At 42.4% G+C, this 27,474-nt stretch overlaps 1 protein-coding gene across 1 annotated transcript in view; it reads right to left on the bottom strand.

The window, feature by feature from the left end:
* Window positions 1–936: 936 nt before the first annotated feature.
* The window catches only part of LOC130116595 (core histone macro-H2A.1), a 32,924-nt gene continuing 6,386 nt past the window's right edge, over window positions 937–27,474 (bottom strand). The window contains exons 4-9 of the mRNA XM_056284551.1: window positions 25,964–26,155; window positions 22,210–22,317; window positions 14,763–14,853; window positions 12,755–12,844; window positions 3,419–3,593; window positions 937–2,780 (exon numbers count right to left, since the gene is read on the bottom strand). Of these exons, the coding sequence (XP_056140526.1) occupies window positions 2,615–2,780; window positions 3,419–3,593; window positions 12,755–12,844; window positions 14,763–14,853; window positions 22,210–22,317; window positions 25,964–26,155 (822 nt within the window). The 3' untranslated portion in view covers window positions 937–2,614. The remainder of the gene's footprint in view (window positions 2,781–3,418; window positions 3,594–12,754; window positions 12,845–14,762; window positions 14,854–22,209; window positions 22,318–25,963; window positions 26,156–27,474) is intronic.

Raw genomic sequence — 27,474 nt, forward strand, 5'->3', positions numbered from 1 at the left:
CTGGCTGGGAAAGTGACCCCCATCTGACTCCCTGGTCCTCAGACTACCCTGCCAATACACCCTGGGGGATGTGACCCAGGCGTGGGCTCTGTCCATGGAATGTAGACTTCCCGGTCAAGTTCACTGCCGCCACAATTCACCTGGAACCTTAATCTGGACTGGCTATGTGTTATGGACATAATCATGGATGTGATAACATTAAACTTAAAGAAGAAAAAAAAAGCATTCAGGAGGCTCTCCAAAGCTGACGATAGTCCTTATAGATAGTACCATTGGCACATACATGAACACATACTGGGAGCGCACATCTATGAAGTATAGAGATAGATTGTGTAGATTAGATCAGCGACAGTCAATGACGTGCCATGGAGAACCGTGGTGTGTGTGCAGGTCATCTTTCCACCCCAACACTACATCTGCGGATTTCAATGATTAATCGACCACTCTGGTTCGAAGCGTGTTACCGGTGACATTAGCTAGTGTAGTGTTGTTGGGTTGGAAGGAAAACGTGCATACATGTGGGCCTCCAGGGGCCTCCGACTGAACACTACTGGATCAGGTAGGTAAATACACACACACACACACGTGCACAAAGACAAAACACATCAGAACATAGCAAGTAATATACTGTAACCTGCAACACACAAAAAAACAAAACACACTAATGCTTGGTGGTCTTGGTACACACCTTATATCGTTGGTATACGCGCGCATTTCTCAAGGGGCGGCCAGTATTGTTAATTTGCCCATAAGCCCTCACAGACAATTCATAGAATCCGGAACTTGGTGGCCAACAGTGACGTCATAATTCAATCAGGAGCCATTCCACTTTCAAATCAAAGGCATTTTATTACCGGACTGTGAACAGAACTTGTGTATAACCGTCGGTCGTAGCAATCGATAGAAAGCGTTTTTACATTTCTCATAAGAAAGGTATTGAAAAGTCCAAATGCAACAGAGCAGTCGGCTCTCTCTCTCCGTGCGTGTGTCCATTGTGATCCCAATTCAAATTCGACTCAAATCAAACGTCGGTGGAGACCTCACCTGCACAGAAAATGGGTCTCAGGAAAACTCCCAATGGTTGGTTACAGGTCGCCATCTAGTGGCGGCTGAGTGAAAGACACTAGGGCAACGTCACGGCACCGCTCCCTAAATCAGAATTAATCACAATTTTATATCTTAACAAGGACAACGAAAACAACCTCACGAGAGAAAAAAAATCCAAATTTAAATATTTAGAATTGCTTGTGCCTCGAGGATCAGTGAGATAATTAAAACAGAAAATAGAAGTCTATGTTACAGTCCAATAGTTAACTACATTATTTCACAAATACTCCATACATACACAGACAGGGACACACAGTATAGACGATCGCTGTCCTGCAAAAACCTTTTTAAATTTCCAAATAGGTTATTTTGAAACTTCGCATATTTATTTTCCATAACTTTGCAACAAGATGTAGATGGGTTTTTTTTTATGATTGTAGGACCATGTGACTGTGACGTAAGCGCATGGCTATAGCTTTGTTTTGTTTTTTTTTTTTTTTTTTTTTTTGGTCATGTGTAAATTGTCGAGTTGTATAAAATAATAATTTTCTTTTGGATATTCAAGGTCTCTGCAGCACACAATGAAAAGAAAAATTTCTGCTTGTGTAAACAAAAGGCAGAAACCATCAGGAATTTGCAACACAAAACACAAACAAAAACCCTTCTGTTGTTGATTTATATTAATCTCCCACACACCAAACTCTTCACTTTTTAAACTTTCTTTAACTTTTCATTAAACATTACTATCAACAAATGTTACAAAGAGCAGAATTTATACCAACAACTGCACAGGAAAAAAAAAACAAAAAACAAAAAAACACCCCAGAATGGTCTGGTGTTTTTGAGTTCAAAAACAACGAGGACAGCTCTGTTTATTATTTATGACATGCATTGACCCGTATTAATATGACTTGCTCCAGAAGCCTTGTAACTGAGGACTAGCTATCTCGTAGCATCGGTCGGATCATAAAAGTTAGATTTTATTTTTTTTTAAAAGCTCCACATCTCACTCAATTGCTTCAATGTGACTTTTTGTATCAAAGGACTGCAAGAAGGAACAGTGCTTTTTTTTTTTTTTTTTTTTTTGTATTCACACCAGAGTTGACAAGGAAAAGCAAAATATAAGCAAATATCAGAAAAATACAAAGATAATGCAACACAAATTCCTGGCCTCGATTAAGATTTTTTTTTTTTTTTTTTTTTGCAATTTTCTTGTGGAAATCAAACAAAGTAAAATTAAACCAAGAAAAACAAAATCCCCAAACAAGCCTCTAAAATGGCAGGGGGTTTGAGAGAGAGAAAGTGAGATGCGTGTGTATGTCTGCGTGTGGGCTTGTGTCGTGTCAAGTGTGTGTGTGTGTGTGTGTGTGTGTGTGTGTGTGTGTAGCTGTGTGTGTGTGTGTGTGTGTGTGTGTGTGTGTGTGTGTGTGTGTGTGTGTGTGTGTGTGTGTGTGTGTGTGTGTGTGTGTGTGTGTGTGCGTGCATGCGTGCGCGCGTGTGTGTGGGGATTGAGGTGGAAAGTGAGGTTGGTTCGAGGGAATGGAGGAGATCAATTTCCTCTTTTCTTTTAGCTGGTTTCCAGTTTGGCCATTTCCTGCACGTAGATGCCGATGCTCTCGCTGTCGAACAGCACAAAGTAGACGGTCTTGATGGTAGAAGACATGGTGGCCACGAAGTAAGTGGAGATAGCCTTGAGAATCAGCTGGGCAGCTGTCTGCTTAGGGAAGCCATTCCTGGGGGGGGGGGGGACAGGAAGGACACGCACCATCTTATTATTCAAAACTGCAAGCAGTTATTTTCTCTATTACTTTGGCTTTTCCAAAGCAGTATATGACCAGTTATACCAGCAGGGGTTTTCTGAATGGCACTGACTGAAACTAAGCAAACGAAGACGGGGTGCATGTGTGCACACGCGTGTTTTCTTTCAGAGCTGCAGCTAGCCCATTAAAAAGACAGTGCACGTATCCATAAACGCCTTTCTAAATCATTAGAAATATAAACATGTGGGACTGTGCATGAGTGAGAAAGTGTGTGTGTAAGTTTGCCCATTTGGCACATACATATAATATACACATATTAGATAAATTGAAGAGGGCTTTAAATCCATACAGTAGCTATTTTGACTCATTCGCTATAGGTCTTAAAAATGACTCAATGTCGATGTATGCAATGTAATAAAAATAAACTTCAAGGATGAATAATGAGGAGAAAAATGCTTGTAACTGAACTATAATTTCATCCCTGAATTTGTATTATGAAAACATCAGAAAATTATCAATGAGACTAGTTTGTCAAAATTATATTCAACGTGCCTACCGGTTTATTAGCCTATGTTTGTGTGTTACATAGTGTTTGTGTGTGTCTGTCGTACCTCCCGCTACCAATGGAGGGAAAGGCAACAGACTTGAGCTTCTTCTCATCTGCCAGGGCCAAACAGTTCTTCACCGTCTTGTCCAGCATCTCCTCACACTTGTCGGAGCCCCAGCCTGGACTGTTGCAGTGGATGACATACTTGGCGGGCAGACCGTAGCCGGCTGTCAGGACCGCTGAGGAACAAGTAGGCAGTAAATACGGATAAAATATTACAAACACATAAAATAGAGTGATATAGCTCGGGAAGGGAAATGGAGGGGAAAGGGAGAAGGCAACCAGCACAAACCAACAGCTCATTCTTTGCATCATCGTGAGCCGAATTCATTTTGAAAAATACTGAGAGGCAGAGATAAGAGGGGACACACATACATGTGGGGTACATATGCGTTTCCTAGTCTTTAAAGTGCTACTTCAATAAATAAGGCACTGGTGCTAGATGGTAGGACACCTCCAACTAACGTCTCCCCTACCCAGTGAAACTTGAGGTCACACCCCAAAAAAAACGACGGGGACCCTTATTTTATTTAGAGCCTTATTTTGCACCTGAAGTTATCATTTGATCTATGTATGGGTATCTGGGTAATGAATAGTCTGATCATGTCTTTTTTTACAATTAAATCTGGCATTTATAGGCATCCTTTTTGGTGTCGGCGTTGCGTTTGTGATGTGATCAATTCTCATTTTGCAAAGAAAATGCAAAATATGACCGATGGGTGGGATGCAATGGAAAGTGCATCTATTGTCCCAGCAAACAACGGTCAGCGAGGGGTCATTTTGACGAGTGGCGGGCAGGTTGTTTCTCTGTGGTCATATCTGTAGCTGCTGTGAATGCAAGTACAGCGACTCGTTTACCGGAGTGGGAGCGGCTCATGCCAAAGTTGGGCAAGTCTGAGTAAATGGCAGCCTTCACAATGAGCTGCAATAAATTTCACTTCTTACCGATGTGAACACTGGATAAATCGCAGTACACCTGGCTGACTGTGGATGAGATCCAATCACAGTCTGAGCACCGTGTGCATTTACACCTTGCACCGAAGCACTTTGTTTTTCTCATCCTGATTGCATTTTGAAGTAATTTTGAACTTGAACTTTTCTAGTTCGAGACTAAAGATGAAGACCACATTGACTGTCACAGCCAAAGTTATCATAGTTTTGTATTTTTCCATTAGTTTTTATTTTCAATTCAGTTTAGTTTCAGTTAGTTTCCAGAGTGGGTTTGCTCATTTCATTTTAGTTTTTATTGTTTAAAAATTTTTAGTTTTAGTATTCATTATTATTGTTATTATTATTCATATTATTATATGGGGATATTTGTCAGGGGCAAGATTTAGGAAGTCCAGAATGGGTATTGCAATACAAACACAACAGTTTGTGAAGGCCGTTGACTGACAGTTATGTAGACGTGTCTGTCTGAACAAACATGACCAACACCTCCTCATGTGTGTTGGGTTGACAAATGTGACAAAACTGACAAAAACTAAAGACTTTTTCTGCATATTTTTATTTTATATTAGTTCGTTTTGCAAGTACACAATATAGTTTTAGTATTTTCACACCTAGTTTTAGTTTTTAGTTAAATATGGATAATTATAACCTTGGCCACAGCTTGGGTAACCAAAAAGTAAAACTACAGTCCTGTTGTTTAACCATGTGAGAGCTAGGCTGACACTGGCAATTGCATTAGTGTAAATGCTGTGTACCATACCCCCCCCCCCCCCCAAGAAATCCAACTGGACAGTACCCATTAAATACATAAAGGTTATTTTTTTGGGGATATTTGAGGATTAGCTCTTGCCTTAAATACTGCAGTGATAGGAAGTTTAACTGGGCAGCTCATGTCTAAATCTTCAGGATTGTGGCTTTCATTTTTCAACCTTTGGTGAGGCAGAAGGGAAATTCTGAGACAATGTGACAGATGTGATATTGAAAGTGAGCCTGGGTTGGGAATCACAACACTTACTGAACAAAGATGGAATCTTTCCGACTTTGTCCAGAAATATGATTTACAAAATCACCAAACCACGTGAATTGTGGCAGGCTCGGTTGCGGGCGTGCTGTGGGACACGTTTGAAAGACCAATCATGGCATTGGAGGCAGTCGAATGTTAAATTATGTCCACCAATAGTCTCTATTGTCCAAAGTGGGCAATAAAACATCAACAGCAAACCACAAAATAACATCTGTTCTGATATTTTTCATCCATCCATTATCCATGTCGCTTATCCGAATTCGGGTTGCGGGATGCTGGAGCCTATCCCAGCTGTCACTGGGCGGCAGGCGGGGAGACACCCTGGACAGGCTGCCAGGCCACCACAGGGCCCACACATTTTTCACATATTTTTCACTTAGTCAGTATCCTCCATGCCATCCTTTGGTAAGACTTCCGACTTCTGGTCTTTGTCTTCTTAAGAATACAGGATTTAGAAAAAGGCCGGTGACACGTCTTGAGGGATCAGTTTCAGTCTGCAAACAGTAAACTTTTCTGTAAGTACTAATTGATAACCCAAGAATGTGGGGTCACTATCACGGCCACAAACATGTCTAACCCTAATCCATCCATTATCAACAATTCCAATTAATAAATCAGCCCACCAACCAATTAACCAATCAATCTATGTAAATAAACTGAATTATTTTTGTCATGACTGAAAATCTCCAAGTTACATTGTTTAAGTTACTGAAAGAACACTTGATTTCTTGAAGGGAAAAAAATAAAGAAGAAAATCTCAGAGCTTAATTCTGCTTGACCAGAGTGTTATCCAGACGTGGGCTTGAGAAATCCTTCCTCTGCAGAGAGCTGGAGCTAAGCCGACAAGAGAGGAGAGGAGAGGAGAAAATAAGAGGGAAGGGAGGAGAAGAGGAAACCGTTTCTGGATGTGATTGAGGAACATGGTAAGCCTGTGGAGTTCAAACACCTAGTTTTATCCACCATCAAACGGCTCGCTGTACGGAGCTGTAAACCAGCCAAAGCCCTCGACGCTGCGAATGTAAAAGCCTCCACTCATAGTTCATTAGCACACAGCTAGCGTGGGACTGGACCAGACTGGCCAGCAGACTCCAAGTCAGGGACAAGCTGATTTCCAGATGGCACAGAAAGATGGAGAGACTTCAGACACGGGGGAGAGAGCCAGTTGGACTGTGGCTGTGTGGTGTTGTTGTGAGGAAAGTGGGCAGATGAAGATTGCCGTTTTCAAGCTCGCCCGTTAAGTTCATGCTGTCCATGGTTTGGAAAAGAGCAACTAAATGTATAATATCAGATTGAGAAGCTAGAGTAAAAAAGAAAAAAGACCACAACAAACCAGACCAAAACAAAACAACACTCTCCCTTATATATATGTATATATATATACACACACACACACACATACATAAACATATTTTATATACATATATAAAGTTTCCAACTTGAGCTTCACTGCAATTTTGTCTCTAAATAAACCCTGAAACTAACACATACGCAGATGTATAAACACACAAATATAATTGTGCCATGGTTCCTGCAGGGTTTTCTTCACCCCAACATCTACCTGTGCCTACTCACTTGTGGTAGGTATCCCCTCATTACTGGATTTACAGCACAACACCACAAAGTCCTTCACACCGACTGCCCTACACTGGCTAAATATAAATAAATCGGAAAACAGCTTTAAATACACAGAGCTACTTTTGGAGAACTTTATTGCACTCCTACCCTGAGGGCAGTTGCTTTCATAGGGGCAGGAAAACAAAACAGGTCCTACCCCCAGCTTTTCCGAGCAACACCAGCCCCGCTCAGAACAATGAAACAAGTGCTCACTCCACTTAACGAAGCCCAGAAACGGGGTTCATTCAACTTCTGTGGTCAACTCTTTAGGAGAGGAAGTCGACATTATTTTTCAAACGTGTATGGAACTTGCTTGAAATGTTAATGTAAATGAGAACGTCTCCTGAAACCATCAAACTACCATATGTCCTCCGCTTTGGGAGCGTTTGATTTCGACCTCCACATACCTGCTTAGCCTCAAAAGAGTGGGAAAGCTGATTTGAAAGAAATGTTAGAAAACAATGAGCCTGGCACGAGGACATCTTCTTTACTTTCTCTTAAATTTGTTCCCATGAGAGTTGTGCGAAAGAAACCCGCGTTGGTTTAATGAAAAATTCTGAATACTAACAATTGTTTTTTAAACACCTGTCTTTAATGTTGATTCCACTTGTTTGTAAATTGAATGCATGTGCCAGTAAAACTTCAACTAGCATCATTAACGCCTCAGAAAGACGATATAAAGATGGCCGATTTTTAGTTTTGTGAGCAAAAAAAAAAAAAAAACAGATCTAGATGAATCCGAACAGCTGAACGGTTGCTACCTTTACATTCAGACTTGCCACCAAAAATGGATAGATGAAAACTAGTTTTGTGTGTTCAGAAAATGAACTGCTGTTGTCAGAACTGCCAAATAGGTACATAAACCCTCTGGTTAAAGTGTTTCTCTAATCAGTTCTAGATGTCTCTGCATCTGTAATTGACGGGCATAAAAAGAATTTTCTATTCATTTAGAAGAAGAAGAGGAATTGCCTTCCAGAGGGTCTTACTGCCTTCAATGTACGAGACACTAATGGCATTACTGCAAAACAATAAATGACTTTTCAACACAAAACCCATCCTAAAATAAACTCAGGATGGTGCAGTGTTTATTTGTGGGCGGATTTTATTCACATTTATGCTGGCCTATATGTATTTTTTTTATGCACTCCATTATTAAAACTTTATTTTTTCCACTTTAATTCTTTAAAAGAAGTCGTCATCCAAATGGACAGTTTTGTACATTCAGGTACAACAGGTCCACATTGCTCTTTCATTTTAATCATATAAACAAATAAAAGCCCAAATAAGAGAAAATTGGTGAATGCCACAATAATTCTTAAAATGTTTGTGTGCTCTTTATACAAAAAGATCTGTGCACACAAACAGTTGTTGCACAAGTCCCATTGCCCTCAAGCAGTTTTAAAAAAACAAAACAAAAAGTATTCAACTGCTGTTTGAATTACTATAGGACAGCACCACTGGATTTTTACACGAAAGGGTGGGAACTGGCAAGCTTGCTCACAAAGAAAAGGTTAAATAAGCGCACCTCCAGGTCTGTTCGGCACCACAGGGCTGCAGACAGGAGAGCGGTTTGGCCCTCAAAAGCTGATCCAGAGCCCCGGAATCCCTGACCAGCCCTGCTGGCTTGGTGTTGAGTCACCTGGTAATCTACTTAAGAGCTCCACACAGAGAGCGAGATGAGAGCGGTGTGCTTACTTGGCTAAGTGTGAAAGGTAGAGACAGACAGAGAGAGCAAGACAGCGAGAGAGAGAGTTTGAAAGAGGGCTTATAAAAGGTGGATGGTGACAAAAAGAGAACTAATGAGGGACAGTGCAGATGGTGGAAGTGTGAGAGTACATGTTTGTGTGTGGGGGGGGGCAAGAGGGGAGGAGGGAATAAAAGAAAGGAAAATGACAGAAACAAAGCTCGAGTGTTTGAATGCGACAGGAGGGAGAGAGTGTGAAAGATGGTGTGGCAGGCATGTTTGCGTGCGGCTCCGAGAACTGTGTGTGTGTTGGCGAAACGCACGTGTCTCCTCTTAAGGCAGATGTGGGGGGCTTATCCTCTCTTTTAGCCTCATGACATCATGCTTTAAGTGGGAGGAGAGGCCAAAATGGCCAAGCCCCACTCCAGCTGTGTGTGTGTGTGTGTGTGTGTGTGTGTGTGTGTGTGTGTGTGTGTGTGTGTGTATGCAATATGAGATTTACAGAATACAGTGACATCATTTTTATGGGGACTGGGTGGTAAAACTGGTGTGGTTTAAGAGTATCAGTACAGCTCTCTGTGCAAAGTGTAAACACCATCTAGGAATGCACCACTTGAATTTAGATTAACTAAACCAATGTGGTGCCAGCAACTTAAAGCGGCGATCAGCAATTTCAATTTAGAACACCTTTTATAATATTTGGCCAAACTCTCTCTACATCCCGACAGCTATCAAGTAAGTAGATGCACTGAGGGGAAAAAAAAAAAATCTGGTCTCTGTGGCCGCCCTTGGTGGTGTAAACAGACAAAATGATCCCTGTATCCACTCCTTAGCCAATCAGGAGAGTTCTTTGCAAGCTGGCATCTCCATTGGTCCCTACTTGCTGTCAATCAGTTTGCGCAACCATGAGGCTCTTAGGCAAACCTGAGGAGGCAGATTCTTTTGCAGTATGCTTTCAAAATATAGCTAGCTAGCTCTTGCCAACTTGAATTCTGTTTAAAAATCACTTATTTGGGAAGAGGGCTATAGTCAAGTCAAGTCAATTTGTATAACCCATTATCACAAATAACAAATTTACCTCAGCAGGCTTTATAGCAATACAACATCCCGTCCTTAGAACCTCACATCAGATAAGGAACAACTCCCTAAAAAACCCTTTAACAGGGAGAAAAAATAGGAAGAAACCTCACGGAGAGCAACACAGGAAAAAAAATAATCTTTCATTCATTCATTCATCTTCAGCCACTTCTACGGGGTAGGGTCTAGGGTCGCGGTGGCAGCAAGCTAAGTAGGGCCCTCCAGACGCCCCTACCCCCCACCCACGGCGCCTCCTGGGGAATCAAAGGGAATTCCCAAGCCAGATTGGACATGTAGTCCCTCCAGCAAGTTCTGAGCCTACCCCGGGGTCTCTTCCCTGTTGGTCGTGCCCAGAAAACCCCCAAAGGAAGGTGCCCAGAGGGCATCCTGATCAGATGCCCGAACCACCTCAACTGGCTCCTTTTGATGCGAAAGAGCAGTGGCTCTACTCCGAGCTCCCTCCAGATGTCCGAGCTCCTCACCCTAAGGTTGAGCCCAAATGCCCTACGAAGGAAACTCATTTCAGCCGCTTTTATCCGCGATCTCACCCTTTCGGTCACTACTCAAAGCTCATGACCAGAGGTGAGGGTCGGAACGAAGATTGACTGGTAAATTGAGAGCTCTGCCTTCTGGCTCAGCTCCCTCTTCATCACAACGGTCCGGTACAACGTCCGCATTACTGCTGATGCTGCACCAATTCGCCTGTCAATCTACCGCGCCATCCTACCCTCACTCGTGAACAAGACCCCGAGATACTTGAACTCCTTCACTTGAGGCAACAACTCATCCCCCAACCTGGAGGGAGCAATCGACTATTTTTCGGTAGAGAACCATGGCCTCAGACTTGTAGGTGTGGACTCTCATCCCGGCCATTTCAAACTCAGCTGTGAACTTTCCCAGTGCATGCTGGAGATCGCGTTCTGATGAAGCCAACAAAACCACATCATCTGCGAAGAGCAGATATGCAATTCTGAGGTTCCCAAAACAGACACACTCCTCACCTTGGCTGTGCCTTGAGATCCTGTCCGTGAATATCACAAACAGAATCAGAGACAAAGGACAACCTTGGCGGATTCCGACACCCACTGAAAACGTGTTTGACTTTGTGCCGAGAATGCGGACACAGCTTTCACTTTGGTTATACAAGGACCAGATGGCTTGTAGCAACTGCCCCAGTACACCATACTCCTGCAGTACCCCCCACAGAGTGCCTCGGAGTACACGGTCATAAGCCTTCTCAAAGTCCACAAAAAACATGTAGACTGGCTGGTCAAACTCCCATGTCCCCCTCAGCACTTCCGCAAGGGTAAAGAGTTGGTCCATTGTTCTATGGCCAGGATGGACTCTGCATTGTTCCTCCTGGATCCGAGGTTCCAGCACCCTAGAGTAGACTTTCCCAGGGAGGCTGAGCAATGTGATGCGCTGATAATTGGAGCACACACTTCGCTCCCCCTTTTTAAATATGGGAACCACCACCCCAGTCTGCTACTCCACAGATACTGTCCCCGACCTCCATGCAAAACTGAAGAGGTGTGTCAACCAAGACAGCCCAACAATGTCCAGAAGTCTTCAGCATCTCAGGGTGAATCTCATCCACACCTGGCGCCTTGCCACCAAGGAGCTTTTTAAATACCTCAGAGACCTCTGCAAGGGATATGGGTGGGGCTTCCCCTGAGTCTTCAGACTCTACCTCCTCCACTGAGGACATGTTAGCCAGGTTCAGGAGCTCCATAAAGTGTTCTTTCCACCAGTCAGCAACATCCCCAGTCCGGGTCAACAGTTCCCCCCCCCCAGCTGGACACAGCCCGAATCAAGCCCTGCTTCCCCTTCCTGAGTCACTGGATGGTTTGCCAGAATTTCCTTGAGGCCAAACGAAAGTCCTCCTCCATAGCCTCACCGAACTCCTCCCACACCAGTGTTTTCGCTTCCGCAACTGCCAAAGCCGCAGCCCTTCCGGTACCCATCTGCTGCTTCAGGAGACCCCTGGGTCAACCAAACCCGAAAGGCCTCCTTCTTCAGCCTGACGGTTTCCCTCTCCGCCGGCGTCCACCAGCGGGTACTTAGGTTGCCGCCTCGGCAGGAACTGATGACCTTATAACCACAGCTCCTGCCTGCCGCATCTGCAATAGAGGCTTTGAACATGGCCCACTCAGATTCCATGTCCCCAGCCTCCCTCGGGATACACGAGAACTTCTTCCGGAGGTGGGAGTTGAAGACTTCATGGACAGGGGCCTCTGCCAGACATTCCCTGTTCACCCTCACTACACGTTTGGGTTTGCCAGGTCTGTCCGGCAACCTTCCCCACCATCTCATCCAACTCACCACCAGGTGGTGATCAGTTGACAGTTCTGCTCCTCTCTTCACCCTAACCCTGTCCAAAACATACGGCCGCAGATCTGATGATACGACCAAAAAGTCTATCATTGATCTTCGGCCTAAGGTGTTCTGGTACCAAGTACACTTATGAACTACCTTATATGTTCGAACATGGTGTTTGTTATGGCCAATCTATGACTCGCACAGAAGTCCAATAACAAGGCACCGCTCGGGTTTAGATCGGGGAGGCCGTTCCTCCCAATCACAGGTTTCTCCATCATTATCTACGTGAGCGTTGAAGTCCCCCAGCAGAACCATAGAGTCCCGAGGCAGAGCCCTATCCAGGACACCACCCAGAGACTTCAAGAAAATCTTACAATTTCAAATCTAACCTTTTTTTTTTCTTTTTAATGTATTACATCAAGGCATATATAACAACTGACATTTCTGGTCATTATATCAACATTTAAACGTGTGGAATCTGTCTTTTCAGGGACTACATCAATGTCACTATTTTCTGATGGTTGAAATCTTCGATGGTTGCAAGTCATTCAATGTAGTGTAAAGGTTTTGCCTTTTGACCCCTTACCTTTCCACTGTTAATTTCTTTTTGCTTCGTTCAAGTTCACACGGCTCCCGTCTAACAAGCAAAATAATATGATACATGTACTTACCACCAGCCACCTCTAGAGGACCATTTTTCTTCTTGAGCTCCTGGATAGCCTCAGTGAATTCCTTCCCGCCCTTCTTTTCAAGAGCGCTTCCTGTGGATGGAACAGAGAGCTGGGCTTGTTACGTTCACAATTACAACGGATATACTTAGAGAGAGGAGGGGGTAACGGTTGTGCAGGCAGATGGTTAAGACAGACGGATATAAAGACAGATGGGTAAGTAAACAAGTGGACAACATGCCATTATGCGCTCAACATGGCAGGAAGGTTGGACATTCATTTCATCTCGCTTTTCTCTGAATCTCTAAACTTGTGCCATCTCGACATCTGACAAAATGCTGTGACATGGATATGTCATGGATGAATACATGCACATGCAAAGAATTAAAGCTGTTATTTTCCCAAAAAGTCACACTAAGGCAATTCAATTATCAAAAGCCTAAGTCTGCATTGAGAGATGGACTATTAAATTTAAAAAAAAAAAACCTTTTCGTGTTAAAGTTGAAATCTGGCACAATTAAGGAATCTTTAGAATTTATATGGCCACATAAATTGGATGTGGGGGATAAGTAAATTAAAGAGAGAAACCAGCAGACAGAAAACCAGATGAAGGAACGTGATGATCTGAGTCCAACGGCCTCAGAATGATAAGACAGCAATAGCAACTGAAAACACAGGCAAGAGAATACAAATAACACAAAAAAACAAACAACAACCTCAAAGCTAATGTCTATGTTTTGTCTATTCTTTTTTCTTTTGCAAAACCCGCTTGTTTCATGAAACGAAAATAACAGCCAATCCAAATAAACAAATACAATGTGGTGTCTTTGATGTATTAGTTTATGTGACAATTAGTGGTTAAATTCCTAATATGTTTATCTTCGTTAAAAGGAAACGTTAACATGCCATATTTCCATTCATCAACCCTAAGTAATTTTTAGCTTGAGCCCTCAAGATATAATTGTATCGTAAACTTGGTAACTCTCATTAGTCGCTGTTATGAGAGCACACTAAAGGGCAAAGGGTTGCATAAGACCCGATAGGCTCCAGATCGCCCTCATTGCAGTAATATGGAACAAAGGCACCAGCAGCAGAGTTTATACATTTATAATTTCTATTTATACTATACACTTCGAGACACTTTTCATTCTTGAGTGTAATATGGTGAAGGTATTTTTGCTCCCTCTGGTAGCACTGCTTCAGATTCTACAATAAACATGTCAAAGTAGTGCTGGGCAGCATGGACAATATTCTTTTTACAATAATCATAGGGGAGTTTATACAGGGATATGTCACAGTATCTGCTTACATACACAAAAGCACAACAGTGAAGAATCCAACTGCCGTTCATCACATTGAACTTTTTGGTAACGCAAAGTATGATAGCAAACAAAAACTAGTTTCCAAATAATACCCCCTTCAAATGTTTTAGACCTCATTTTGTGAGAAGTTTTAGGTAATACATTCTAGTCATCATTGACCTTTAAACAAACTGTGTATTACGATAGCTGAATTTCATCCTGATGCAATACCAACGAAAGACAAATGCTAATATTGAATTACTGCCCAGCTCTACTTCAGTCACAGATATAAGGCATTATATATTTAAATACAAACGTTCTACTTTGAGGTTAGCTCTGCGGATATAGTATTTATATATCTGTGGTGTGGTGTAGTTGATGTTCCATAAACAGCAAATTAAAAAAAAAATACATGGTTCTCCAAGGTACTTGGAAATAACGCTTTAAGCAAAATATATATTAAAAAAAATGTGATAGTTAACATCTACCACATGAAATGAAAAGCTGATGCAACATTGGTCTGCTGACTGCAAGGCAGGCCCCCTGGGATACAGAGTAAAGGAGAGAGAGAGAGAGAGAGAGACAGACAGACAGACAGAGCAAGAGAGAGAGACAGACAGAGACAGACAGCGAAGAGTGCAACAGAGAGAGAGAGAGAGAGAGAGAGGTAGAGAGAGCTATGGTCTCAGCGGTGGCGATAGTTCTATTACCTACTTCACCACCTGTATAGAGTGAAGAGTTGGTCGGGTGAATGACAGCGTCGCTCTCAACGATGGAAATATCGGCTTGGACAACTTGCAACTACAGACAACAACGACAGACAACAACAACAGGCAAACAACATGGTGGTAAAAACACAATGAGTGATGAGGGAGAAACAACATTGGGAGGAGTGAGGGATGAAAAAAAATACTATGAATGAAAGGAGAAAAGAGGGAAGTAAAAGGGGAAAGAGAAGTGAGAGCACTCCTTATTGACTGATGGCATCACAGGAAACAAGGAGGCAACTTGGGCACTGTTTGTCCAATCAGGAAGGCATTTGGCACACCGAGCCACATTGTGTAATAAATGTCAGGATCTATATATTTTTCCATTACTTGTTTTTTTTAATAATAATAATAATAATTGTCCATATTTTTAAGTATTAGCATTTAACATCCACTTTAAAAATGCCAACACAGATATAATAATACAGCTAATTGCAGCTGGTTATTCGAAAATAATCTAGTTTATAGTGAATGTAGCATTATGGGGTATGCTCCTGAGGACCGAACAGAATGCCAGACTCTGATAAGACTCCAGGCCACCACCATCACAACTCACCCTGCAGTAAACAGCTAACAGACTGTCATGTCAGTCAGCTGGTTGGCGCTATGTCTGGCTCCTATGGTAATCTGAAGCCGGTTTCACCATGTCACTGTACCCATGACAAGACAAAGTCCTGTGTTTCATTGTACCTGAATCAAATGGGCGATTTTGCAGACATCAATTGTCACAGACATCTGATTGGTATCTGCTGTCCAATGCAGTTGATTTTTGCGCCAGTGCTTATTCAGATATGACTCGATCTGTAATGTGAGTGGCCTGGAAGACACACTGAAACATCTAGATGGCAGGCAGAGCAAGAGAGATGACTGCTCTGACGGGATTTCTTAAAATCCTTGAATGTCTCTGTAAAGGAAAAGTACTTTTCTGATAAGGATTATTATCATATTAGTAGTATTCACTGCTTTAACCACTATTTGATCTCTCTGGGGAAAAGTTATTCCTGCCCCCTCCACCCGGAGGTCAGAGGACAAGGTTAAAGCACGGTAGTCATATAAGGTCACAGGTGATCAAACCTGGGACTCTTGGTTTACAAGATGAGACCTGGGACCCAGCTGGGGGGCCCCCTTTATGACACAAATATCAATTTATTTAAAGCTACAATACTGAAGATTTACATGCAAACATTGCCTTTTTGACCCTTTTTAACACTGACAACAGCTAATATCAAATATTCAAACCGTGAATGCTTTTGGATAACTGATATGCGACACGGCATTTTACGGCTTTACCACAGCAGCCAAATGCAAAAGAAGGCAGCGGCAAGCTTGTAAAAGAAGAAAAGCTGTTTTTGCTTACAAGCAGTTATGGAAGACCAACCTCAAAGAGCACCTTTATCTACAGGTACTACAGTATTAATAACTATACCCAGGTTTAACTTCTTTGTTTTTTTGCCAATGGGGAAAGGTGCTGACACAACAGCACTGGTGACAGTTTAATTTTAAATGAACCTCTGGGATTTGGAGTGCTGAAAAAACTACTGCAGTATCCACAGTGTCCATGAAGGTCAGTAAGTTATAAAAAAGAAAAAGAAAAAAATAAATCTTCATGATTGTAGCTTGAAACAATTTGCATCTAAATTATGGCTTTTATATTGCTGGGAGAAAAATGTTTAGTGGTTGAACTTTCAAGGATTTTCTTTTTCTTTTACCACTCCAAGCCTGCCCGTGGCCAGGGAGGGACCTCACCTAGGTCATCTTTAAGTTCAAGTTCAGCATTGGTGGGGTTGATGACCCCCTCCACGTCAAAGCCAGCCAAGTTACTGACCTCGCTGTGGATAAGGTTGAGCTGCGAAGGGGGAGGCGGGGAGAGTGAGAGGGTGGGGGGGAGGCATGCCAAAGTGGGAGGGAGGGGTGAGGGGCAGGAGGAAAAGACGAAGAAGCAAAGCCATTAAAAAGAAAAGCTTCACACCACACCTTAAAACGGGATAATTTGACTTTTGGACATTAGGGTCAATAATATTTCTAGTATAGTAGCTTATAAAGCCTTATGGACTGGCGAAACACTTAAATAGAAACGTTAATAACTGATTTATTGATATTTGAATTCTTTTTGTATTATCATTAAATGAAAATGAGTCCTGTATATAGAGATTAGAATAAGCTTGGGTGGAAACTTGCAAAACCTACTCCATCTGCTGTGCCAGCCCACCCAACTTAGTCTCCATCCATTATCCAAACCATTTATCCTGCTCAGGGTCACAGGGATGCTGGAGCCTAACCCAGCAGTCATTGGGCAGCAGATGGGGAGACACCCTGGACAGGCCACCAGGCCATCACACGGCACACACACACACACACACACACACACACACACACACACACACACACACACACCTACGTACCTACCTAGGGACAATTTAGTACGGCCGATTCACCTGACCTACATGTCTTTGGATTGTGGGAGGAAACCAGAGCACCTGGAGGAAACCTACGCAGACACGGGGAGAACATGTAAACTCAACACAGAGGACAACCTGGGACTACCCCAGGGCTCGAACCCAGGACCTTCTTGCTGTGAGGGGACCGCACTAACCACTGCGCCACTGTGCCGCCCTTCAACTTGGTCTCGTTCATCCATTTTTTCAGGTTAAAATCCCATTTTATAAAAAATATCACTTTGTCTAGTTAGTGCAACATTGAGTCAGTGGTATTCTGATATAGCAGTATTACACTAAGGAACACTCACCATAGCAAGACTACAGCAATATTGTACACCATGCAGCATCCCAGCACATAGTGACTGAATGCATATATGGAAAAGCAATTTGTGCAGGGCAACATTTATTGTACCGTTTGTCCTACACTGTATGAGGTCTAGTCAGAAGGGTATATTGTTCACATCTCTTTTTTTTCAGATCCCCCCCCCACCCTTTTTCTCCCCAATTGTATCCAGCCAATTACCCCACTCTTCCGAGCTGTCCCAGTTGCTGCTCCACCCCCTCTGCCGATCCAGGGAGGGCTGCAGACTACCACATGCCTCCTCCGATACATGTGGAGTCACCAGCCGCTTCTTTTCACCTGACAGTGAGGAGTTACACCAGGGGGACGTAGCACATGGGAGGATCGCGCTATTCCCCCCAGTTCCCCCTCCTCACTGAACAGGCGCCCCGACTGACCAGAGGAGGCGCTAGTGCAGCGACCAGGACACACACCCACAGCCAGCTTCCCACCTGCAGACACGGCCAATTGTGTCTGTAGGGACGCCCCACCAAGCCGGAGGTAACACAGGGATTCGAAACAACGATCGCCGTACAATGTTCACATTTCTATGCAACAATGACAACTAGACGAGTTCCTGGACATTTCTTGCACTCAAACTGGGCATCTATTCAAATCAATGTTTGATTGAAGGTCAAAAGTAAATAAGATTTTCAAACTTTGTGTCGAGTAAAATTCAAACACCAGGGAAGGGATCCTGTTGATGGTAGGAATTTCAGATGTTCAAATTAAATCCCGTTAGTAATTCAGTGCTAACAATTAGTCATATAGCATTCCCTTTTCAACTTGAACAAATTAGCCACTTAGCTACCAAAGGATTTTATCTAAGAATCGCAAGAACCATTCAGAGAAAAAGAGTCTGCAGCAGAAGTATGATGTCACAATGTGTCCCTGGGACTGAATGACAGGAACACTATGCCAATCTAATTAGACTTGAAAATGTCAAGATACTTAGTCAATCAAATAATGGATTAATCCACTAAAGGGTATTTATCTTTATTTCATTTCTCATCTGCTTATTTCAGCTCCTGTGGTAATCTGTGATTAACTACCCTATCGAGCACCCTGCCTTTTACAAGAGACAATATTGGAGGCACATCCTGACAAAACCTAGGATGCTCAGTCAAAAACACATTCAAACCCAGTTCATTTCATTTAACTTGGATTTTATGGAGCTAATCTTAAAATAAATTAAACATTTTCTCCAACCCCCCCCCCCCAAAAAAACCCTTTAGATATGTCAATATAGTATAATGAAGACTTCCAGACTCAATTTTACCTAGGACTTCAGGATTTAGGGCACAGCCAAAAATGCCTTGATAAAACAGTATCATTTCATTAAAAAATGTCCAAAAACCAATAAGTGTTATATTTTCAAACACTAGCATGTGAAGTAATCAGTGCTGGTTGGATGAAATTAATCAATGAGGAGAGGAAGCTTTACCAAGCCAACTCCAGTTCCCTGAGCTGGAGAATCCAAAACAGGATTTTTGGATATTTGTGCTTTTACATAAACACCCAATCTGCATAAACAATCTGTCAGACCTCTCCATCCAACTGCTGTGGGCAGGACAGATGATTAATTTTCTATGCATGTTATTAATGCAGGAGCCTGGATTAGCTAGCAAGTGTATATGCATGTGGTCGAAGTATGAATTGGCAATCAATAAGTAGCAAGGGAACAAAAAGGACACAAAAGCAGTTGATTGTTTTCAAAGCAGGGTTAAAGTAAAGGTGGTTTAAGCACTTAAAACATACACACACACATATACTGCAGCAGTCACTGATGTGACAGGTCAAACCTGTAGTACACGAATAATACCAGCTCTTAATATTAGCATCTCCTCTAGAGCTACTGGAAACAAAATCTGCTTTAGCAAAATACCAGGAACACCTGCGTCTTTCTGCGAGACAGACTCAGAGCGTAGGTATATTTCTCACTCTTTTCACCTATTAAATATGCTTCAGTCCTGTTTGGGAGATGTACATTTGATGAAAGAAAGAAGACGGAGATCTTATTTGGGCCTCAAGACTAGGAATAGATATTGTTAAGATTTTAATGGTACTACTACTCTTACCAATACTGCTTATCGATCCAGTACTTTAACGATGCTCTCTTCAGTTTTTTTTTTTAAAGAGAAAAAAAACTAAAATTATGAACAGAATTAACATCACTATCTTCTCATGTCTGGACAGAGCGTTACTTTTAGTCATTAACCCATGTTTGTATAATTTAGTTAACTCCTTGTTGACTCTAGGCTGCTAGCATACATAACATACCTGAGGTGGATGGGAAAACGAGAGATGAACTACGAGCTAGACAGTCGAAAACTGCATTTCTCCACCTGTATTTGATGCACTTTCGCTAGATGTTTGGAAAGATTACTTGTGTTTCCGCCCTTACATGCAAAAGACTTGTTGCACTTGCAGCAACGAGCATTGTCGGCATCGACTCTAGTGAAATATAACCAGACTTTTGACTGTTTAGTTCTCCGTTTTCTGTGTGTGTGTGTGTGTGTGTGTGTGTGTGTGTGTGTGTGTGTGTGTTCATCTGAGAGAGAGAGGTAGAGAGATGGCCCCGCCCATCGGCTCACACATACGACAGGCTCCGAGAGAGAGAGGTCTCTCTTCTGGATTGAGAATAGCGAAAATGCCTCATAGACAAATGTCATAATCTTACTGCAAATTAGAAACGGAGTTGGTGAGATAAAAAGGGGCAAGAAAACGTTTATGTAGCCTAAATAAACAGGACATCCATCCACCCATTATCCAAACCGCTAATCCTGCTCTCAGGGTTACAGGATTCTGGAGCCCATCCCAGCAGTCATTGGGCGGCAGGCAGGGAGACACCCTGGATAGGCTGCCAGGCCATCACAGGGCCTTAAAACCTCTCCAAAAAAAATTAAATACATCCTTAAAATTAGCGTCACATAATAAAGCTGTGTTAAAAAGCCAATATGTACTTTTAGGCCTTAAATTAGTGATTAAAACATTACAAGTGACCAGAAATTGTTCAGTAAAACCAACAGGTAACATTCTGCACCTTTTAAAAACGTTAAAATGATGTTTAAAACGATAAAACCAGTATAGGACATCTATTACATTTAATAGGGCATTTAATTTCTTAATTTTTCCAATACCAATAGCAGAGCCGTTAATGTCGGAGCTTATCAATACTACAGTCTTTAAAAATTTAGCACCAGGGCCCGTTTAATACCGGGTTTTGGTACCCATCCCTACTCAAGACAATTAAGATATACAGTTTCAAATAAAAGTTTTTGTAGGTCAGTAACTGGTGTTTTTTTTTTTTATACATTTGGTATTACTTTCATGGGAAAAAATGGCCAGGGCAAAAAGTTTGGTTAATTTTGTTTGAGTCTCATCAGAAAATGTACTAGCAGCACAAGGAGAGATGGAATATTGTGGTAAATATTATGAAAAATGAATTATCTTAAAATTATTGTCTAGAGAACATCTAGACTGACCAAGCACATGTTCAAATTCTGTAAGCTTCACTGAGTGGCATTAAGTTAATACAAACCTCGCATTAAAACCCTTCTTCAGTAATGAATGGGTCAAGATCAGTCAGACGCTCGTTCTTAAACAAGTGTCTCTTCTGCCATTAGTGTGTAATGGAATCATGGCACCACATGACAAAAAAAGGCTAAAGGAAAGACCCCATAAGCACTTTGGGTGTCTAGAAAAGTGCTATGTAAATGTAATGATCATGATGATTATGATTATTATTATTATAAGCGTTTATTAAAATTTGGGAAGCTTCAATGCCAGGTTAACTGTTTAACAGGCAGGAGTATTAATCCTAACATGTGTCTTTTTGATGGTGGGAGAAAACCAGAGCACCCGGAGGAAACCCATGCAGACATGGGGAGACCAAGCAAACTCCACACAGAAAGGACCTGAGACAACCTGGGGTTCAAACCCAGGACCTTCTTGTTGTGAGGCAACAGTGCTAACCACTGGGCCACCGTGCCCCTATCTATGTTCCATCCATCCATCCATTATCCAAGCTGCTTATCCTACTTAGGGTTGCGGGATGCTGGAGCCTATCCCAGCAGTCATTGGGAGGCAGGCGGGGAGACACCCTGGACAGGCCACCAGTCCATCACAGGGCTGACACATATACACCTAGGGACAATTTATTATGGCCAATTCACCTGACCTATGTGTGTTTGGACTGCGGGAGAAAACTGGATCACCTGGAGGAAACCTACGCAGTCACAGGGAGAACACGCAAACTCCACAAAGAGGACAACCTGGGATGACCCCCAAGGTTGGACATCCCCAGGGTTCGAACCCAGGACCTTCTTGCTGTGAGGCGACCATGCTAACCACTGCACCACAATCTATGTTCCTGTGTAAGAAATATACAAAACAATGCTTCGATTTCTGAATTTTAACATGTTGCTCATACGGTTGAATTTTTTTTGCTCTAATGGGCTAAAACCTTTTCCTTAACCAAGCAAGGGTTAATACTCGATAGAAACACTGGTGATCCAGAGCATCTCCACATTTAAATCATTTCAATTACAACAACTGACCCAGAAATATTTCATGTAGATGCAGAGGGGAGGAAGTATGACTGAGGACTTACCTTCTGGCCCAGGAACAGGCTCTTGGTGGAAAGTACAGTGAAGCTATCACCTGGACTTCCCTCTGTGGTGCTGTCTGCTGATGCGGCTTTGCTTACCTCACTCTGTTTCTAAATAAATTTAAAAAAGAAAAGAAAAAAAAAATAAATGAAAATATATTAGTCAGTCTCAATTTAGTCGGCTGCCTTTCTCAGGGATACTTAGTATGCAGGGGGGATAATTGTGGACACAGGAGACTAAAAAACCTGGTCCCCAATTAAAAATGGGTCAATCCTTAATGTCCAAAGGGTTGCAGACATAAAGTCCTATGTCTAGTTTCTATTTTCCCCCCTCAGCAGAGCACTCTCTAAATGTTTTCAGAAAGGGAAAATCAGTGAAGTGTCATGATAAACGTGGATTGAAGTTTAGCATGAAACTGACTTTTTGTCTTTTGGTTATCAAGTTAAAAGCACAAAATTGAAAAATTTCCCACCGGACCCCAGACCAAAATTTGTTTGTGAATATTCTGGCTCCCTGTGTTGCATTACCGTGCTGCACAGATTTCCCTTACAATGTTTGCTTTTATATATATATATATATATATATATATATATATATATATACACACTACCGTTCAAAAGTTTGGGATCACCCAAACAATTTCGTGTTTTCCATGAAAAGTCACACTTATTCACCACCATATGTTGTGAAATGAATAGAAAATAGAGTCAAGACATTGACAAGGTTAGAAATAATGATTTGTATTTGAAATAAGATTTTTTTTACATCAAACTTTGCTTTCGTCAAAGAATCCTCCATTTGCAGCAATTACAGCATTGCAGACCTTTGGCATTCTAGCTGTTAATTTGTTGAGGTAATCTGGAGAAATTGCACCCCACGCTTCCAGAAGCAGCTCCCACAAGTTGGATTGGTTGGATGGGCACTTCTTTGAGCAGATTGAGTTTCTGGAGCATCACATTTGTGGGGTCAATTAAACGCTCAAAATGGCCAGAAAAAGAGAACTTTCATCTGAAACTCGACAGTCTATTCTTGTTCTTAGAAATGAAGGCTATTCCATGCGAGAAATTGCTAAGAAATTGAAGATTTCCTACACCGGTGTGTACTACTCCCTTCAGAGGACAGCACAAACAGGCTCTAACAGGTACTATTTAATGAAGATGCCAGTTGGGGACCTGTGAGGCGTCTGTTTCTCAAACTAGAGACTCTAATGTACTTATCTTCTTGCTCAGTTGTGCAACGCGGCCTCCCACTTCTTTTTCTACTCTGGTTAGACCCTGTTTGTGCTGTCCTCTGAAGGGAGTAGTACACACCGGTGTAGGAAATCTTCAATTTCTTAGCAATTTCTCGCATGGAATAGCCTTCATTTCTAAGAACAAGAATAGACTGTCGAGTTTCAGATGAAAGTTCTCTTTTTCTGGCCATTTTGAGCGTTTAATTGACCCCACAAATGTGATGCTCCAGAAACTCAATCTGCTCAAAGAAGTGCCCATCCAACCAATCCAACTTGTGGGAGCTGCTTCTGGAAGCGTGGGGTGCAATTTCTCCAGATTACCTCAACAAATTAACAGCTAGAATGCCAAAGGTCTGCAATGCTGTAATTGCTGCAAATGGAGGATTCTTTGACGAAAGCAAAGTTTGATGTAAAAAAAAATCTTATTTCAAATACAAATCATTATTTCTAACCTTGTCAATGTCTTGACTCTATTTTCTATTCATTTCACAACATATGGTGGTGAATAAGTGTGACTTTTCATGGAAAACACAAAATTGTTTGGGTGATCCCAAACTTTTGAACGGTAGTGTATATATATATTTATTAGTTGACATGGGTTGTACTTTTTGGTATTTGCCATATCAAACAGAAAACTATGAATCCATACCTTTAGCAGCAGTAACCAAACACTGCTTATAAGCAGTTTATCACCTCAATCACTTATTTCCCCAAAACAAACTAATCTGGAGGAGATACAACATGCCCATTCTATACATTACAATATCCCAACAAAAGCTGGTTGAAGACTTATGTTGAATATTGCCTCCAACATGTGAACGCATGCACACAAACACACATTAACACTTATCAGTCCTCCCATTTCAACTGTCACTCTCCGCTGCATACCATCTGATATGAAGGCTATAATAATAACTCGGCTAAAACACACCCTTGGACTCCATAGTTTTCCCCATACTAGTTTACATATTCAAAGTACTGGCCAGGAGCTCATATCCCGTGTCTCTGGTGTAAAAGTACAAATGCACCCCCAGAGACAAGAATAAAGTTCATCATATTGATGAGATCTGTTGACTGTTCATCAAATAAGTAAAACAGAACATGAAAATGTGACGAATCTAAGGGCCAGGTCGTCTATTTTAGTGCTGGGCAGAGTGATATCAGACCCCGTTTGGCATGGTTTTGTTGTCTGGGTTTCCGGTTTTATTTTGAAGGCTCACCAGTCTTGCCATTTCTGTTCCTGCCCCTGCTCTGCTCATCTGTTCCCCATTCCCTGATTAGCATGCCATTTCTGTTCCTGCCCTGCCTTGCTCACCTGTTCCCCATTTCCCTGGTTGCCCTGTTTTTTTTGTTTTGTTTTGCCTGATTGTTATGTTAGCCTGGTGCTTCATACCTTGTCCTCAAACGTTCCTTGTTGTTTGAACCTTGCCTGTTGTGTGGACTTTTGAAACCCCTGCACCATTAAATCATTGCTCTATCTCAGCCTGTCTCTGCTGTCTGTACTGGGTCCTCAGTTCGTGCTCCCAGCATGACAATACAATCAGCTGCCCTGTCCACGTCGCCGGACACCACAGCAGTCCCGTCAATGTCGCCAGTCTCCAGGTCATCCTCCTGCCTGTCCGCCAGAGCTGCATCCCTAAGTCCAGCCCTCAGGCCATCCACCTGAGATTCCTGGCCCCATTCATCCGCCCCCAGACCATTTGGTCCCGAAGCCCTCCCCCAGACCCCCTCCTCACACCCTACTTGTAGCTCCTGTTCCATTCATTTGGGATGTCTGGAATCCATCCCTTGAAGGGGAGGTTCTGTCATGGTTGTGTTATCTGGGTTTCCTGTTTTGTTTTGGGGGCTCACTGGTCTTGCCATTTGTTCCTGCCCCTGCTTTGCTTACCTGTTCACCATTCCCTGATTGGCTCCTGGCAGTTATATTCCCCTGGTTGCCTTGTTCTCTTTGTTGGATTATGTTAGCCTGGTGCTTCATGCCTTGTCCTCAAGCCTTACTTGTCATTTGAACCTTGCCTGTTGTGTGGACTTTTGAACCCCTACACCATTAAATCATTGCTCTATCCCTGCTTATCTGCATTTGGGTCCTCAGTTCCTGCTCCTGGCATGACACCGTTCTTTTAAACAGCGGTCTGCAATCATGTGGCCTTACTGGGAGGGAATGTACAGGTTTTCACTCCAACCAAACACCACAGCAACCAATTTTGATAAATTCAACAAAAACAGACACTTCATCTTTGTTGTGCTAATTACTAAAATCAATGTAGTGTTTGGCTGGAATTAAACCCTATGTATATTCTTGGCTCACAAGTGAGAACCAAGGTGGTAAGTGGATTGATTTCTTTTTTCTTTTTTTAAATTTGAATAACCTCCATTTACTGTATGTGTTTTGACTCTTTATTCTGGGTGATGTCAGACAATTGTTTTAATTCTTTGGTAAGAAAACGGATCCCAAACCATGACAATATTAAGCAGAACAAGAAATAAGTGAGAAGTTGATCGGTTCTGCTCAGCTCATATCCCACCTTAGCCTTCCCTCCTCCCTTCTTCCCGCTGAGTTTCTTAGTCACTGGTTTCTTGGCAGTTTTGGGCTTTTTCTCAGGGGCGGGTGTGATGGGCGTCTCCAATTTTCCCTTTGCCCCTCTCTTCTTGGCTAGCAGCTCTGGGTGGATGTTGGGCAAGACTCCACCTGCTGCAATAGTCACACCCTTCAGCAACTAGAACAGAGGGACGGAGATAGAGAAGTCATTTGAATGTGATCGTAAGCCTGGGTCCAGCACCCAAGCCTCTTTCTCTTGTTTTTCCACTCATTTGTTTATCAAACCACGTGTTCTGTGACTCATATCACAGACAATGGATTGTTCTGAGGCAGATTAGAGACAGTGTATAATTTCAACTGGAGTGCTCACCTCCATTTTTAAGAGCTGTGAATAACAAAAATGAATCCAAGTTTAAATAGAAAAAGGTAGCGAATACCCAACAGGTTTGCTGAAATATGCCATCTTCAAACACCATTAGTAGACGCTGCTGCAAAAGCTCCATTGCGGAGACTTGTGTATACTAGCTATAACCTTTTGGGGGTGGAACAACAAACAACTATAGACACACCCAGCTGGCTCAGCTCAGCAGTAACCATGAATGGCATCTAAACAATCTCAGTGACCCATGCTGATACTCACTAGTCATTATGCTTGAGGAAAGCTGAAATAGTGTAGCGACGCTGTATTTTTTGGAGTGCTGATTACCGAAGTCAGTCCATCATCCTCCTGCTCTCTGCCAATCACAGGAATGTGTGTTATGTCTGTCAGTGTGCATGCCTGTGGTTGGTGGAGCAGAGGAGGGGGGAGGGCTGGCCCACTGGTTTCATTGTTTTGCATTTGTGGGGAGATACGACCAGTGAGGAGTTGAGTTAATGGCGGTCTGTACAACGTGGCCAACAACAGCAGAGAATAACCGACGATGTTCGGTTGTAAGTTCTGTAAGTGTGATCTTTACAGCAGTGAACGCTACAATATTATATACAGTGACATCATTAAGCATACAGGGATCAAACAATCTGATTGGACGAGAGTTGAAACGGTTACCGCTTTCACAGTAAAATTCCCGATGGTTAGTATTACTGTTCCCAATTTTAATTATTAAACCCGTGTTTGATTGCCGTGCACTGGAAAAACTCACGGTAAATACTTTCCACATCAACAAAAATTAAAGTGTCAATTAAGTCTCCCAGACGCAGGGCTTCTTTCTTTAGTGTTTATTGGCGGTTGGCCAACCAGCTTAGAGGTGCATTACTGCCATCAACTGGACTGGAGTGTGAAACCAGGTGCGCAGGCGCAGCATGCAATGTGGTTTTGTGTCAATCAAAAAGCCAGATGGATAAGGTGACTTGTTAACTATTCGCACGCGACGACGCTAAATGTTTATTATGAGCGTCAGCAACACCCTTCAACATGTCGTCATGTGTATGGACGTATTTAGAAGTATCTGAAACGGATAACAAAATTATCTGCAATGCTTGTAAAGCAGCGGTGACGCA

This window comes from Lampris incognitus, chromosome 8 (assembly GCF_029633865.1).
Source record: "Lampris incognitus isolate fLamInc1 chromosome 8, fLamInc1.hap2, whole genome shotgun sequence".
In the NCBI taxonomy this organism is placed as follows: domain Eukaryota; kingdom Metazoa; phylum Chordata; class Actinopteri; order Lampriformes; family Lampridae; genus Lampris; species Lampris incognitus.